The 18483-nt window shown below is 37.5% G+C and overlaps 1 protein-coding gene across 5 annotated transcripts in view; it reads left to right on the forward strand.

The window, feature by feature from the left end:
* Arhgap15 (Rho GTPase activating protein 15) overlaps window positions 1-18483 on the forward strand; it is a 622856-nt gene that overhangs the window by 466600 nt on the left and 137773 nt on the right. For all 5 annotated transcript variants that reach the window (XM_021192463.1, XM_029536483.1, XM_021192464.2 and 2 more), the window contains one exon: window positions 12327-12461. In XM_021192463.1, the coding sequence (XP_021048122.1) occupies window positions 12327-12461 (135 nt within the window). The remainder of the gene's footprint in view (window positions 1-12326; window positions 12462-18483) is intronic.

An 18483-nucleotide genomic window follows, 5' to 3' on the forward strand; every position in this document is an offset into this window, starting at 1 on the left:
AAACTGAAAATATCCTATATAAACTACTGAGTAGATTAACCAAGCAATGTGTAAAATCTATGGAAAGGCATATTATTCAGTAGTTGAAGAGAATTCCGATATAGTCAATGTGGTAGTTTGAATAGGTACGGCCCCCTAGACTTATGTGTTTGAATGCTTGGCCCATGGGTAGTGTCACTATTAGGAAATGCAGTCTTGTTGGAGTAGGTGTGGCCTTGTTGGAGGAAGTGTGTCAGTGTGGGAATGGGCTTAGGGGTCTCCTGTGCTCAAGCTCCATTCAGGGTAGAACACAGTCTTGTCCTTCCTGCCTGCAGATTGAAATGTAGCACTTCCAGCTTCTTCTTCAGCACCATGTCTGCCTGGTTCATGTCATGCTTCCCACCACTATAATAACGGACTAACCTCTGAAATAGAAAGCTAGCCCCAATTAAATGTTTTCCTTTGTAAGAGTAAAAAAAAAAAAAGTTTTAAAGGGAGAGACATAGATAAAGATCCTTTGGTTCATACGAGTAATTTTACTTGTGGCAAACAGTAGAATTATCATGCTATGATTAAAACTGTTGTGATCAAAACTTAAATAAATCTACGTTAGGCGAGGAATCTCTTTCCTTAGAGTATGCCATGAATGGCTTCATAGCTATAAGCTCGAGACTCAAGCAGTCAGGCACAGATTTGTTTAGGCTGAAAGAGAAAAAAAGCTAGAATTCCTCATAGTTACAAAAGCCTGTGCCATCCTGCATTTGACATAAAGTCTACTCCATGACCTCCTGTGCTCTCTAACATCCATATGCATGACTTCCTGTGTTCTGCTGCATCGGAGTGTGCGTGGTGAAATTAGCTTCCTCCACTGACTTCCTCCGCTCTCCAGCATCAGACTGTGTGGTGGTGAAGTTAGGTTAAGTACGCTCTTCTGTTTGAACAAGACATGTTTATATGTGCCAACCCTGTCTGTGTTGCTTGCAAAGACATCTTAGTGCCAAGTTATGTCTTGAGACCATTGCAGTTGATGTTTTTCCACAAAAAAAAAAAAAAAAAAAAAAAAAAAAAAAAAAAAAAGACCAGCACTATGTATGGCCCTTTTACTTAAGAGCTTACTCAGTCATTACCACCGTCTTCATGGTCTTCATTTAAAAGATATTTACTAAGCAACTGAGCATAGATTTGTACTAATGAAACGAATATAAGACTAAAAGGGGCAACCTTTTTTCACAGAAAGGACACTACTATAAAGTTTTAATAGACACACTAACAGGAATGAGAAAATTCTAGTTACTTCAAGAGATTATGGAATACTTTATTACGATTTTCAGTCTCCATTTTCTCCTACACATATTTCTTGCATTTAGTAGGACACCTGACACTTACTGGGTGTTTCCCAATTGCTTAATGAATCACGTATTGATCCCCAATGGTAAATAATGTTGTTTTTTTTTTCATTTCAAACTTACTAACTCTGTTTTCTTGCTTTCTTTCTTTCTTTCTTTCTTTCTTTCTTTCTTTCTTTCTTTCTTTCTTTCTTTCTTTCTTGTTTCTTATTTCTCAAAACAATAAAAATTCATGCTAAGGGAGTGATTTCTATCATTCATAACTCGTTATTCTATATTAAATGATTATTAATTGTATGCAAGCTGCTGGATCATTTTAATTAATTAGATGTTAACTACACCTTACCCCAGTCAGAAATCCTATCATCAACAAATTTGACGACAAGAAGTGTTTGAGAACTTGTGGATAGAATAGGACCCTTATTGTTGTGGGGAGTGTAAATTAAATGGTCATTGTGGAAATCAGTTCAGGGAGTTCTCAAAAAAATTTAAAAAGCAAAAGACCCAGCTATTTTATTCTCAGGAATATACCCAGAGAGCTACACATTATACCATAGAGCTATGTAGACTCATGCCAATTGTAATTTCTTTCAGTATAGCAAAGACTTAGAATCAACCTAGTTACCAGATAAGAGAAGACTGAATAATGTAACTGAAAAATTTATATATACACACATACATATATACATATAGGTAATAAACATGTTATATAAAAAGGATAGAGTATTGTAGTGTTTTTTTCTGTTCTAATTCTGTCATGGGTTTTAGTTTTGGATGGTAGACAAATACATTATTTGATAGTGAAAATGTAAAAATCTCATTCCCCACAGCTTCTGTCTCAAATGATTAATCTAAGTGTATAGAAGTTCACTGAGATATGTAGATTTAGATCTGTTTAATTTTAGTGTCTATTTTCCTTTTCAAGTTTCTTAATAATAAAATTTTATACACAAAATTAAAAAGAAGAAACTCTACTTTAGGTATCTGTCCTGCTGTTTAAGAAGGCTTATGTACTTTATTACTCAACATCTCCATTTATATCCTTCTGTATTTACTTGTTATTGTATGTTTTCAATTATCTCTTCACATGTACACCTTATTATGGACATCAGAGAGGAATGATAAGCAGTAATCACACACACCCCAGTGGTCCACAGGTTCTCACACACTGCAACATTATACAAATTATCTCAACAACTACAATAGCAATTGAGAAACACTTGCTAAAATTTAAACACACAGAGGAACTTTAACAGGACCTTATTATCATTTAGGTATTTGCTCTACCTACATGGGTATATATTGGCACATATATAAATTATGTAAATACAATTTATTTGCACAGTCATGATGAAATGTGCGACTAGCTAATGAGTCGTTATATTTCTACAAAGATGAATATGTAGATAAAATGAACACGCATACACACACACACACACACACACACACACACACACGGACAGGCAGTCAGACAGTAAGAGACAGAAAGACAGCTACTGTTAGATTTAAATGATCTCTATGATATACCCAGTGAATAAAATCAAAGTACAGAAAAATTTATATTTTGTTTCTTTTTAAATGTTGATAGAAGGCAATACTGTCTGAGTGCAAGAACTGTCTTTGAAAGAATCTCAGGGAGTTAACAGCATAAGGATTCTCTGGGAGTAAAAGCTGGATAGCCAGAAGAAGAGAAATCAGGGCGCTGGTGTGTACTCTTACATATATCATCAACACTGTTTCAATACATGACATATTTCAAAACAGAATAATAAAATGTTTAAATGACAATACTGAACAATTTCTTTTTTAAAATTATGTATTGTCCAATACCACATTATCAAGTGCTTTGATAATCTTAACTAGATTTTTAGTTCATTTGTGCTAAACTTTAGAAAATGACCTCGCGAATCATGTGTATGAGTTACCATTTTTTTTTGAAGTTACAAAAGAGCAACAGAATAATTTTGTCCTTATTTCCTTGAAAGTGGAGGCTATCAACAGGTCTCAAATTTAGGCAAGCAAGCTAAAGGTAGAAAAACACTCAAACTTCTTATCTATTACAACCAAAACAATTACTTTTTGAGAGAATACTCTTTCATTTAAGAACCTATTTCACTATTCTACTATATTATATCAATGCATTATTATGATAATATTATTTTGTGGTTTCTACAAACAGTGTTGCAGGAACCATGCTACCCTTTCTAGTATACAAATTGCCATGAATATTGTGAGTCTCACACATATTTTTTGTATCTGTAGAGCTCTTACCATCCTTGTGATATGAAGGAGAAAATTGACTTAACTACTCTTAAGAAATAAACTTAGTATTATTTAAGAATATTTTTTTCTTTATTTAATAACTGCCATACCTTTTATCTGGAGATAAATGTTTTGAATAAATTAATGTGGCAATATCTAAATCTACCAATTTTGTTCACCTCATCTACTTTATTGAAGGAATATTTCCAGACTAACTTCTAAATTCACAAGTTAACTTCTAAAGCAAGTCCCTATTCTTTCCAATGTTCCCATTTCTCGCCAAAGTCCAACAATATAGCAAGGAGAATAACGAAAGCCAGAAGTTTTATTAGAGTCTGGAAACATTTACCACTGGCAAAGTGAACAGTACACAAGTAAACTGTCTGATCATGTATGATAGGTCTATAGTGGTCCACTACCTATAGAGCCTTACTTAACTCATATAAACTTAGGAGTCTTCATTCGAAAGAGACAAAAGGTCAATGTTAAGTAACATCCCTGTGTGCACACACAACAGAAAAATTATCTGTGCATAGCCATTTATAGGAACAGACCCCTTAGGCTGATATTAAATAATGTAACATGAACTGGACAGGACAAAGGAGCAATGGTGTCATTTCAAGCCAACATGAAGCAAGCCTTTTCAAATGACTGTTAAATTTTACCCTGGTTCTCTACCCTTTGGAGGCTGTAATATGTGAAATCACCCATGGAATTCAAGCAAATTTGGGATCTATTTGGAGAAGACAGTCACATAAAATGAAGCATTGTGTATAATGTCTGTGGAGTACAAAAGGCCTTTGACTGAATGGAAATAAGGGCAGAGTTGAAAGCCCTAAATAAGAAAGGCATTCAAGAAGCACACACTGGCTCCAAAAAATTACATCAGTCTTTATGACTTAGCTTAAAGGAAAACCAGTTTATTTTTTGGTGGTGTTGTCAGAATCTGTGTAGGACCAGCAAGTACATCCCAGAAGCCCAGAGAAGCCCTATCTAGAAGATGCCTGGGAAGAAACATGATATCAATCACCACTTTTTATATGGTGACATTCTGCATGAAGTGACAGTGATGGGAGGATGCTTTATGTTATGCCACTGTAAATTAAAAATGCACAAAGTCGTGGCACACATGTCATGCTTTCCATCTGGGGCGCGTGCTTCCTAAGTTTCATCTGTACCTACCTGCTGTGTTACTATTGCATCCAAATAAAACCTGAAGAGAAAGAAAAAAAAAATGTTCATGTTATCGGCTTGCTTCCAGCACGTGTTGTGGTAGAAGACATCTCTGCTTCCTTCAAAGAGATGACCTAAGACATTTTTTATTATGCTGTGCCATTGTGCACATGCCTTGGGTATATCAGACAACGTTCAAAGGTCTAGATGCATTATAAAGTATGAAGAAACAGATCAACGTGGCCTGCTGAAATATCCCACTGGAAACTGCAGGACTTTCTCCTTTGTTTTTTTGAAGTTTTAGCACCTTAGGAAGTGCCTATCACCTCCTTTCTTCCTTCTTTCCAACTTCAGAAAGGCTATATGGAAGTGGCTCAGCACACTGGGTTGCAGAAGCACCTATTCTGTGTGCAACCCCTTTCAAAAGTAAGACTTCTAGCAATTTCCTAAGGATTTCTGTCATGAATTCTAAGGAATGATAACTCTTTGAGGGGTAACAGAACAAAAGTTCATATCTGAAACTACTTTATTCTCTTTTGTTAGGCACCATGGCCATGGACAATTAAATTGACTGGGTAGATTTTTCCACACAATTTTAAATATTCCTTACTTCTTAACAGTCAGCCTTTAGGGACAGCAGTGTACTCCTGCTTTAGTAAATGCATTTGTGCAAAAGTGGCTGAGGCAGAAAATGACGATGGTATTTTATTCCTTGCTACCACAAACTGTATCCTCAATATTTGCAGTTAGGCTAAGCCAGAATAGGCAAGCAATTCTGAATTATGGCTTCAAATTATTTCTTAAAATATAAATGATCACCTATCAGGGGTGATCTAAGTGACATTATCCTGCATGTCACAAATGCGAAATAGCCCTTGTTTGAGAATGTAATCTAGGAACATGACATTGTCTTTTATCATGCAAAACCTTCAGTTGTTATATTACTTAACTTTGACCTCAAAATTTCCATGGGCTGGGTGGCTTAAACCACAGTAATTTACCTCAGAACACTGGAAATATGAACTTTGAACAGTCCCAGGTCATTGTCATCCAAAGCATCTATCCTTGGTGATATATATATATATATATATATATATATATATATATATATATATATATATATATATATATATATATATCCATATGTTCTGGCATCTCTGGCATCCATAGAAAGTGCCTCCTGGTTGTCCCCTCAGTGTGATTTAGTCTCTTATTGTAAGGGCACTACTCCTATTGGATTGTCAGACTGGAGTCTATGTGACCTTATATTTTCAATTTCCTTTTTAAGAGACTTATCTCCAAATTGTCACATTACGGAATACAAGCATGCAGCCTTAAATACAAAAATGGATACGTTTGGAGAGTCAGGGAGTAGTTAGCATCATGTACATTTGGTGAAGGTATGCTTATCGATTGGATTTCACCTACTGATTGTCAAGGTCAGCAGACTGTGGTGCAGAGGATAGACCTAAGATGTGAACTGTTAGAACTTGGTCAGTATTCGCTGTAGCAATGTTTCTGAGCACCTGGTAAAGCCCTCTCCTTTGAGGAGCATAAGGCAGTTGGCCAGCTGTGGCTTTCTAAATCACACAGCACAGCGACTGGTATCCAGTCTGTGTTCAGTCCCTGTTTGCTTAATAAAAATGAAGTGAACAAACAAATTAACTGGCCAACTGGCCAGGATTTCTAAGATAATATCCTCGGTGCATCCTCAAGCTATAACCAGTGTGTGTAGTACAAAGGGGCTTCTACTGCGACAGCATAGGAAGGCGTTTCTTCGGCATACCATTTGTTATCACCAGGTCTGAGAATTTACCTAACCCATCATAATTTAGATTGAACTGTCACTCTACGGAGATAACAAGACAGGTTCAGCCACATCAATGACTCAACTGACTTCCTTTTGATCCAGTCTTTTAAACACGAAGCCTAAATAGAAGCTGCATATTTATAGACAAATGGTGCCATTTTATCCACTCTAATATCCAACCTCTCAGTTTTATTTTATAGCCAAAGATTATATAAAGATTCCTCCTCTCCGGCATCTCTGCCATCTACAATGTGACATCCATGTACTCAGCAGGCCTTCCCAATAAGGATGTGACTATGCCGTGGTCCTCAGCCCTGGGAGCTGATGCCACATCCTTGATGTTCACAGTGCAATCTGTTCTTATCATTATCTTATCTTCCCTAACCTGGGTTGTCCTTTTCCCAGTTTCTATTATGGTAGTAAAGTGAAAGCTGGAACAAGCTTTTGAAAATGTCATGGAAAACAATGCAAAGTAAAGGGTAAGAAAGAAAAAGAAAAAGAAAAAGAAAACGAAAAAGAAAAAGAAAAAGAAAGAAAAAGAAAAAGAAAAAGAAAAAAGAGCATCTGATTTTTAAATACCCAAAAGTTGTTCCTTTCCACTTGCGTCAATACTATTCTGGATAATTCTATGTATCCATGATCACATTTTAACCAACATTATGTAAAAACAATTTAGTTACACTCAGACCTGAAAAAGCAACTTCTCACATTTATCTATAGAAATGTGTGTGTGTTGTGTGTGTGTGGGGAGGGGGGGTGTTTAAATGCTCAGCGGTACTGAAATGCTCCAGCTTCTTTGAAAGCTAGCATTGCCCCTCAATAGCCAACAAAGTCTTCTTTGTAAGAAACTTTTCCTTAATTGTCTTACAAATGACAGTTGATTTTTCTCTTTCAAACACATTTTTTTTCATGCACAGATCATTTTTTTTTCTAAAAACATATAAAGTATACTAGGACTCCTTCACAGAAAGGTATTTCAAGATAAGATAGCCTTGTTTGGATAAAACATTTCATGTGTATGTTTGTGTGTGTGTGTGTGTGTGTGTGTGTGTGTGTGTGTATAAAATGAAGTCTCATAGTTTTGTTTTAACCTATGTTAATTACATTTATTATATCTACATGTGTGTGTGTACACATAATGAAAGTCTCATAGTTTTGGGGTTAACCTACCTTAATTATACTTATATGCTTTGAAGCCATCAACCAATCTGTATTTAATATAGCTTAATTAAAGGGCCAAGAGAGTCCAGGACAGATTTTTGAGTATAAGGATTAGGAGATACCTTAAATCAGCCTGACTTTTCCCCAGGAATGGAGTCCAGTGGGTAAAGTTGTTGTTGACCCTGTCTGGTAAGGGACACAGCATTGAACTGATATATCTATGCCAGTTAGTATGGTTCACTGTGTTCACTCCGTATTTCCAGTGCCTTCATTTATTATGTATTTGGTCTTTTGAGTCTATGTTTACCTTTCCCTTCATAGCTATACATAGGATGTTTATTTCTTTATAACTTCCAAATGTTGTATACATTTTTCATTGATAGCAGCATCTGTCCCTTGAACCATCTTCATCTTACAAATAGATGAATAGATGTAAAATGAATCAGTGGTAGATCGGGTCCTTAAAAAGGTGTTACATATAATGTTTTTCCTACTCTATTACCTTTCTTCGACACCGCATCTTATAGTCATCTCTCACTTCTCTCCCTGTTTCCCAGTGCAGTTCCCTTTTGTTTTATATCTGCTCACATAAGAATTAGCTGCTCAGTAAATGGGGAATTACTAAATATTGGAGTGAGTTTATTGACATATGTATGGTCTCAATTAAGACACTTAGAGATAAAGTGTAAATCCCCGTTCTTGAAGTCATGTCAGTCTATTAGCTCTTCACATTACTTGTTTGTCTCCTTTTCTTATGCCAGACAAAATTATGTACGAGTATAGTGATTTAAATGTGGTGGAAATGTGTTGGTTCCTTATCTCAGTTTCAATATCTGTTACTCATAAGAATATTCCTTAAGCTTCTACCACCCCTTTTATCCTCTCTATAGAATGGATATCTTGTCAGCAACATCTACTTAATTGTCTTACTGGAGATTTAAATTAGATATAATTATACAATACGTAGCATAGTGTCCTGTAGTTACATGCTACATAATTTTCAGTTACTATTTTTGTAGCAAATACCTTGAATATCGTTATATGAATTTTCTTCTATAAAAGGGTTTGATCTTATAAGTAGTTAAGAATTATAAGGCTTGGAAGATGCTTTAGTGCGTGCTTGCCCTACAATCCTGAGCATCTGAGTTTGATTGCCCAGACCTACACTAGAGGAAAGAACCAGTTCCCACAAATGGTCCTCTGACTTCCAAACACATGCCATGGTATGTGTTCACACACACACATATACACATAATAATAATGATAATAATAATAATAATTAAGTTTAATAAAGAACAAGGTACTAACTCTTAACTTCATATTAGGGAAATTATAGTATTTACACACACACGTGTATATACACATGTGTGCACACACACATACACACACACACACACACACACCTTTCTGGATCATTTTCACATGAGGTAAATTTCATAAAAATTGTTTGTAGAAGAGTGTTTATTGACTCTTAGAGCCTCCAGTCTCCATTAGAGTCCTATCAACAAGAAGGAGTTTGCAGCCCCAGAAGTTATTTGGGAATGTTTGAAAACATTTTATATAGTCAGCCCTAGGAGATATAATTTGTGTCTATTGGGTAACTGACAGATATACTACCTATGCATCCCAGAGTGCAAAGGCTATCACTATAAGGAAGATTCTTTTTCCTCAAACACCATGGTATGTTACTCTTGAGAAACCTTTGATTCTTGGAAAAGGGAAAAGTCTAGTTAGGAAACTCCTACAAATAATTCAAATGTATTGAATGATACCTGCCAACACCAAGAAAGGATAGAGTGATGATGAGTTTTTTTTTCCTTGAGAACAAGCTGATTTTGTGATTTTATGATTTGGGGCATATTATTTGGGTATAATAATATGTTTAAATGGACCACCATGGCCTTGAAACCTCCACCATGAGATCCTCTGGATTACAAGGGACCTGTTGAGATTATGAAATACTGGATATAAAGATTAGCTTTCAGATTTCAGATGACTACTGCTGACTTTTGCCATATTCTTTATTGGAGCTACTTATAGAAGGTTACAGTATATAACTACTTTTTCTTTAAATGATGACTAAAACAGATATCTACTTTAAGAATTGTGACACAAACTAGCAATGGTACGGTTTAAGGCTTTTAAGCAGACATAATCAAGTGACGTATTTCCTTCTCTGTACTCCCTTTTCACAGTCACTAAAATTGCCATCCAAAAGTGACATTAATGGCATTTTCCTCTAGTTGAATAGTAGTTGTTTCTCTTGTTGGTTCCTTTTGACCCTCTGAGCTGTTTCCTTTAGCAGCCTCTATTCAGTTTACCACTGTACCATTTACTTTTCTAATAAAGTTTTGGAGTTACGTGCTTGTGTTTGCCTGCATGCGTGTGTGTGTGTGTGTGTGTGTGTGTNTGTGTGTGTGTGTGTGTGTGTGTGTGTGTGTGTGTGTGTGTGTATGTGTGTGTGTCTGTTTAGGTTTCCACTTAAAGTTCAGTGCCAAAGCTACAGTACTGATACATTTTCTAAATGTGTTTTAAGCAATAAGTTGTACAACATTTTTAGAACATGTGTTAAACTATTTCTCTAAGAATGAAGCTCTTAACAAAACATAAGCACTCTGCATGAGATCTTAGCAGCGAAGTGCTTAAAAGATAAAGTAAGAATTGGTACCATGGGAAGAACACCAGCTGTAGAGCGCACAGGTCCATTATGAGAAGTATGGTAGTGGGTAGGGAGAAAATGATTTAATCAGGAGTAAAACCAATTTTATTATAAGGGCACGCAGGGGGTGTGGCGCCATAGGGAGAGGGACATTTCAAAATATCTGACAGATTTCAACAATGTGAAAACCTCGTTCTTTAAAGTGACAGTAAACCCCATCAGGTCTCCCTTTTTGATGCTATTGTTAACAGTTGACTGTTTAAAGCTGGCCTGCTAAGATGCTGTCGGCCTATTTCAATAGTGAGCAGCTAAAGAAAAGACTAATTGTTGAAACACAATCAATCAAAATGATTGCAGGGCAGGGAGAAGGTCTCCTCTGATGATTTTGTTGGGAGTCATATTAGTGTGTTATGACTGAGGTTCGGACAATGATTGAAAGGAAGAGGAACAGACCCCTGGAGCATAAATGGGCCCACCTCATCCCCCTTTCACAGACAAACTACTGAGCAGGAACTTAACTTAAAAACACCGAAAATAATAGTCGATTCGAAAAAAAAAATAGATCTGATAGTGATGTGGGCTAATATTTTTAAAAGGATATGAACACTATTAGCAAAACAGCTCCTGCAGAGAATCCCTACAGTGACAGTTCTCAGCTTTCCTTACTTCTCCCCCCCTGCCACCCTCACTTCAGTGCAAACTGCTCCTAGACACTCATAGAGCTCACACTGTGGGTGGGGGCTTGTGACTGTGAGCTCAGACAGCATCAAAACAGAGGAAAAGTTCCAGTTAGCCAAATACCTATAAGCTCTTAAAAGGATTTTCAGTTAATTATATTGTAACTGATAACTTTGTGCTTCCTTGAGTCCAGAATAAAAAATCCTTTCTATGTTGCTTATCTTATAGATGAGCAGAAATGCCATAGTATCTTGCATCCTCTTAATTATATGTAAAGATGCCACTTCTAGACAACAATCATCCCTTGTGTGAATGAGAATGATCTCAGATTTCCCTACTGACAGTCAAAGGATGCTGAGGGGCACCTAGCACACCCGCTTGCTACTGAGCATTCACATTGGCATCTAAGTTCTTTAGTTTGTCGCTGTGGCAACTCACTCAGGCTTCCCAAGCAAATATTTTTGTTACTTCCAAAGAGTTGGTTAGCATTTGTGGTTTGTCTTCAGCATGTTATCATTTTGGCAGCTTTGCATAGCCTGCATAGGCCAACAGGGGTCTGTCTAATATTGTTGCTGGGCACATTTTTCTCACTGAGATGAAAACTGAAGAAAAATATTTCTGAAGCAGTAAGAAGGAATTAATTTACTTTCTCCTCCATATTCTATTCCTTGCTGACTTTACATTCAGGAGAAAAGAGAAAGAGAAAGAGTCAAACCGGGGGAGAGAGAGAGAGAGACAGAAAGAGAAAGAAAAATAAAAGTGTTAGCCATTATTCCCTTGTACATAGCAAGGCTAACACATGTAAAGCAATAACTCGTTTTCTATTGCCATGTTTAGCATATGTCTCTTGTTGGCTCAGCAAGGCCTTCAGGCCGGTCCCTTGAGCCAGCCATCGCTGGCAACTCTTAGCCCCTCGGCCTCAAAACCAAATAGCTTTGAATCATGTTGCGCTGTGATGCTAATTTTCATACTGATGCATTATGGGAATAACCGTATCTGACATACTGTGTCAATGGTACTGTCTCTTTGTGTCCCTTGTTTTTTTGTTAGCTGCATTCCTACAGATGGTATTCCATTGAAAATGTTCCCTTCCTACAGAAAACGGGAAGAAAAAAAATCCATGCACAGCACCAAACCTCTAGGTGCAGAAGGCTGTTAACGGTTGCTGATGATAGTAGGCAAACATTAACATAATAATTAGTGTCTTGTAATTGTTTCATTAAAACCAGTTGTTCCATTTCTCCTCGTGTTTTCCCAGAAGAGAAGCTGAATTTGGATGACAGCCAGTGGGAGGACATCCACGTCGTCACCGGAGCACTGAAGATGTTTTTCCGGGAGCTGTCTGAACCGCTCTTCCCTTACAGTTTCTTTGAGCGGTTTGTGGAGGCGATCAGTAAGTATACCCCATAAAGAAGCTGGGTGTGGTGAGATCAATACTGATCATGACCACAGAGAACAGACTATGTGTCCCATGCTTGTAACTGTATCCTTAGGTTTTGTCATTTGGGGTGGCTTGCTTTATTCTCACCCTGCAATATTATTTGAGCTTTAAAACCAAAATTATTCAGACCAAAGGGAGAGAGAGAGAGAGAGAGAGAGAGAGAGAGAGAGAGAGAGAGAGAGATCTATTTAAGGCCACCAAATTTAAGCTTTCTCAAGTGAAAATAGCTTCTCTTGCAATCTGCTTTATAGGGTCATCGTGTGTACTCCCAGTCCCCGCCTTGATATTTTCAGAATTGCACTGTTTGCAGACAAAGAGATCTTGCAAGGGAACCTAAATATATTAAATATTGTGTTTCATTAAATATGTGTTAAATCACCCGTTCCATCTTCTCTTGGCTCCCTCGGTTGTTCCCTCACCAGCAGCAGTAACTATCTAGAGTTGGCTTCCCGGTAACGTATAAGGTTAAGTGTCAGCAGGTTTCCTGTAATGGGTACTCCATGAAGCTTCTTTTTCTGATGTATTACTTTCTCATTTATAAAAGGGACGATCTAAAGTAAAAATGGGATGAGTGAACGAATGAATGAACAAATGAAATCGCTTCCTGTAAGGAAACTTTTGTTGTAGCTACTTAGAAAAACAAACACTTGAATATCACTAAGTTTAATATCATCGGGTACATTTCCCATAACTGTGACAGCTTGGAAACATCTCCTGGCAAGCAGGCTGATATAAGAAGGACAGAGAAAAAAAAAAAAGAAAAAAGAAAGGTAAAATTAAAAACCTTGCAAGCCTGGCAGGAGCTTAATTAAAGTCCCAACAAGAAAAATCTCCAAGGAAAAATGTTCCACTTAGGAGGTCTGATCTTGGATGCTGTGTATGAGGGTTCCCAGTAGTAGGAGTGAGGACTTGGGGGCCAATGCTAGAAAAGAAGTCCTCCAATGTGCCCTTTCATTCTTCACACTTTTAAAGCTTTGTGAAATGAAATCAATAGGATGAAGATGAGGGTCTCCCTCCCAGTCTCTCCTTCAGTCTGCTCAGTTTCTGATTGTCTTGTTGTCTGCCTATTGTTTAAGGACATAAAAGTATTCCTGATTGGGGGCTAGGGTGAGCCTAGAGTTTTTATTCCCTCTGGAGAGCAATGATTTACAGTTCTCAGGTTCTCTAACCTACAACTTAAAAGGACAGGACTGATAAAGAAATTTTAAGTAAGCATGCATCTCATTCACCGCAGTCTGATGCTCTTAGTTCATACACGCACATACACTGGAAGAGCAACCTGGGAAACTGTAACCAGTTCTGTGCAGATTCCTTTCTTAATTGTGTATATTTAGTAACATGCATGTCACATTTTGACCTCTATACTTTTAAGTGACAATTATCTCATCTGGAAACAGACTGGCATATCTGCTGAGCAGGGCAGTATTGTATAAGATACCCATCAATTAAGCTTCCTACGTCCTTTAGTTTACATGATTCCAAAGATTTTAGTGAGCCATTCCCATAGGCTAAGCATATGGAAAGCAGGCCCTCAGAGCTCATATGGGTATGTGTCCTTTGAATCCCTGCAAGAAATGTGGTCATTTCTAAGATATTTTAGACTTAAACCTGAACTGACCTAGTTTTAGCAATACAGGCATGATTAGAACTGAAGAGCAGAGAGGAGACAGGCAGCACCCTTAGGAGTGGCTTAGAGAGAGCTTCTGCCAACAGTTATAAAATAGGTAATGGTGCAAATGAAGATCATGTTTAATAAAGTCTGTTTAAAAATTCAACATGTTGTACACATGCTGGCAGTAGCTTTCCAGGTGATCTGCGTTGAGAAAGCAATCTGAAAATGAAGAGATAGAATATCCCCCATTAAAATTCATATGTTGAAACCCCTGCTCTCAGGGCCTTTGGAAGGTGATGAGGCATAAGGCAGAGCATTCCTGATAAGGTTAACACCTTTATAAAAGAAGCCCAAGGGACTGTGAGGCAGTTCAGAAGGTAAAGGTGCTTATTACCAAGCTTACAGACTTGCATTTGATCCCTGGAACCCATATAGTAGAAGGAGACAACTGACTCCAACAAGTGTCATCTGACTTTCATACATATACCATGGCACATTCATAATGACACATAGATAGATAGATAGATAGATAGATAGATAGATAGATAGATAGATAGATAGAATACATAGATACATTGTTAGATACATAGATAGAATACACAAATACATAGCTAGATACATGAATATATAGATAGATAAGATAGATAACATAGATACATAGATACATAGCAAGATACATATAGATAGATACGATAGATAGATAGATAGATAGATAGATAGATAGATAGATAGATAGATAGAATACATAGATACATAGCTAGATACATGGATGTATAGATACATACATATATAGATACATAGATACATGGATGGACAGAAGATAGATAGATAGATAGATAGATAGATAGATAGATAGATAGATAGATAGATAGAATACATAGATACATAGCTAGATACATGGATGTATACATACATACATAGATACATAGATACATGGATGGACAGATGATAGATAGATAGATAGATAGATAGATAGATAGATAGATAGATAGATAGATAGATTAATGTAAAACTCTATGATGAACTTCTAAAAGGAAGTAAAAAATTAGAATAAGACCTAGCATGATGCCTTATCTCTTCCAATCATGTGAGAATGCAGCTAAATATCACTATCAAATGAAGCAGAAAATGGTCCCTCAGCACTCAATGTTATTGACTTGGTCTTAGCTCCTACAATTGTGCTGTATACATTATAGGTATGCTGTTTATGGTACTTTTATAGAATGATAATTAGACTATAATTCTTGGCAATCTTGCCTTAACTAATCAAAAATACCAGAATGTCACTGTGTGGTATACAAAATGTGGGGAAGAAGCCATGGCTTAAAATGGAAGAGAATATGCTGCAATGTTAGACAAAGACATACCAACCATGTACATGTGTTTTTAACATAAACTTTATTTTTATTTTTTCCTGTGCTTGGTATAGATCACGGTGCCTCTAGTATGCCAGATAAATGCTCTGCCATCGAGCACTACCCTCAGTCAGTGTTCTAAACTCTTCAGAAGATCTAGACTACAATTCTAATCTAAATATCATTCAGGGGTGAGAAAGTGCTTACTCTGATATTCAGTACTGGGGGAAATCATACCAGGGAGGGTGCTTTTACTACTCATCATAATTAAGCTAATTTTTTTTTTCAAAATTATGTGGACACTTATATGCAGGCTTAGAGGAGTCTTGGATTTCATCACAGCTCGCATGGCAATGCTTGGAGATGTATAATAGCTCCCATTACAAGTTCACCAGATCCATGCAGTTAACTCTTTTCAAACAGAGGCAAAGCCGTTTAGGAAATCCACAGAATGTGCTGTGTGTGCTGGCTGTGTCTGAGCCCCGGTGCCCACAGATCCTTGCCCGCTCTCCTCTGTGCTCCACACCATCACGGGGTTGGCCCTAAGCAGAGCGATTTCAGAGGTATACTTGGCAGCTAGCAGGCGTGTCGGAGGGTGGACAACCACTGCAAGAGACAGCGGGTAGAAGATCTCGTTTTAACCATACTTTCGTTTCTATGAGCAAATGTCTCACAGAAGCCAGAAAGAGAATCAAGGTTAGAAGGTACCGTATGTCATTGAGTAGCAGGTATAGCAGAGTTTATAGTGCTGGGAGTCACTAAGGCTGCTTATCTTGTGAAAACCAGAAAACAGAGAGACACCTGGAGCTGAAATAAAAGCACATATAACCTTCAAGGCCCACTCCCAGTTTCGGGTTTCTCCCAGCTAGGCACTATTTCTTAAGTTCCACACTCTCCCAAAACATACTCACAGTTGGGTACCATGTATTCAAGCACATGATGTTGAAGGGCATTTTACATCCAAACCATGACAAGGAAGGAGACAAAGTACAGCCTCCTAATAGTTTATCTCTTATCCTTTACCACTACCCACTTCACTGCCTCAGGGGTTGCTTTTTGGTGTGGCGCTTTGGTAGATAGGACCACACTAGTCCAGCTTCCATCTTGTGGCCCAGACCCTCTTGTCTTTGCCCTTCCCCACCGGCGGACCTAAGAGCTTCCTGGAAGACTAATTTCTGATTTCCCTCACTCTGATTTCAGCTCTTTCACCTTTTGGATAATCAGTTCTCTGCATCAAATTATTTACTGTGTATTAGTGGAAATGCTTAAAATGATTTCTGCTGTTGGGCTAGGTAGGCATGAAGAAAACATCATTCCCATCAACGCCACACGGTTCATGTTGTCATAACAAATATATTTCTATTTTCTCTCTCACTATTAGTGAATCCAGTTTGTGAAGGCTTAACATTTCTATTTGGCCCCTAGCTGAGTGTTGTGTTTTCATGGAAAAGTCCCAAAGCAAATAGACCAAATGGAATTTTACAACCTTACTAGAATGCTTTGCAGGACAGAAGAATGATATTCCTAGTGGAAACAATTGACCTGCCTGCTTGCACTATATGAGTTCTTTAATTTATCATTAAATGTTTTAAATTCACCATCGCATATTCCAAGAAGAGTGAACAGAAATCACTTACATTTTGAAAGGGTTTCATTTGGACCAGTTTAATATAATTTCTTTTCACAAGAACTTGCAAATGCTATGGTGATCTCCCGTGTGATACACTGAGCAACAAAAGCCCTGAATTTGGTTTTCTATTTCAGAATTTAAGGGTCTCAACTATTGATAGAAATTCCATACCTGAGGTCAGTATAATTGAATTAGCAACACATTTTCTCACGGGAATTTAACCCACCATCAGCAAAGACTTGATTTCCTGGAAATAGCTTGTGCTGAAGGCGTTATTAGTCCTGTAAATGTGGCCTTGTTAGACAAATGTCACCGTAGAATTCTAGGGTAAGAGGTGTGATAATGTGTTGGATGCCGGAGGGTGTCGTGGAGCTTTCCAGTAGACTTAAATCCTGGGGAATATGCTGTCTCTCATTACTCCCACTTGTGAATTCTGATAAATACAGATCCAGAAGAAAACAGACAATACGGAGTGTCCTTTCCTTGTATTGGTGTCTGGATTTTCTTAGCAATCTTGCAAGTGTAAATGGGAAGAGATGGACTCACTGGTGTTTCTCACATGCTCTCAATGAATCCTCACACGAACAGCGGACCTAACAATGAAGTAGAAAGATCACAAGGAAAATAATTTCAAACTCAAAAAGGTTCTATGAGAACTAAATAAAATAACATTTTTCTTACAATATGAGTATTAGGTGTTCGATACGAAAATAATTTTAAAAAAAAATTAGAGGAGTCCTGAATTTACATAGCTTGAAAATTCAACTTAACACTCAATTTTCAACTCCTCATATCTGTGTACTAACTACTCTTCACACTAGTTTTGAGAGAAAACATACGCTTATTACATTAGCCTATGCAAAATCTTTATTTCCTAAAACATTCTTTAGAATATTAATTCTTCTTTTTTTCTTGTTGTCTTCTTTTTTTATTGGATTTTTTTTAAATTTACATTTCAAATATTATCACCTCTCCCGGTCGCTCCCTCCCCAAAACCCCTATCCCATCCTCCCTCCCCCTGCTTCTATAAGAGTGTTCCCCCAAACACCCACCCACCCACCCACTCCCTGCCTCCCCACCCTCGCATTCCCCTACACTAAGGCACTGAGCCTTCACAGGACCAAGGGCCTCTTCTCCCATTGATACCTGACAAGACCATCCTCTGGTATATGCATCTGGAGCCATGGGTCCCTCCATGTGTACCCTTGGTTGGTGATTTAGTCCCTGGGAGCTCTGGGGTGTCTGGTTGACTCATATTGTTGTTCTTCCTATGGAGTTGCAAACCTCTTCAGCTTCTTCAGTCCTTTATCTAACTCCTCCATTGGGGACCCCGTGTTCAGTCCAAAGGTTGGCTGTGAACATCCACCTCTGGATTTG

This window comes from Mus pahari, chromosome 3 (genome assembly GCF_900095145.1).
Source record: "Mus pahari chromosome 3, PAHARI_EIJ_v1.1, whole genome shotgun sequence".
NCBI lineage: Eukaryota > Metazoa > Chordata > Mammalia > Rodentia > Muridae > Mus > Mus pahari.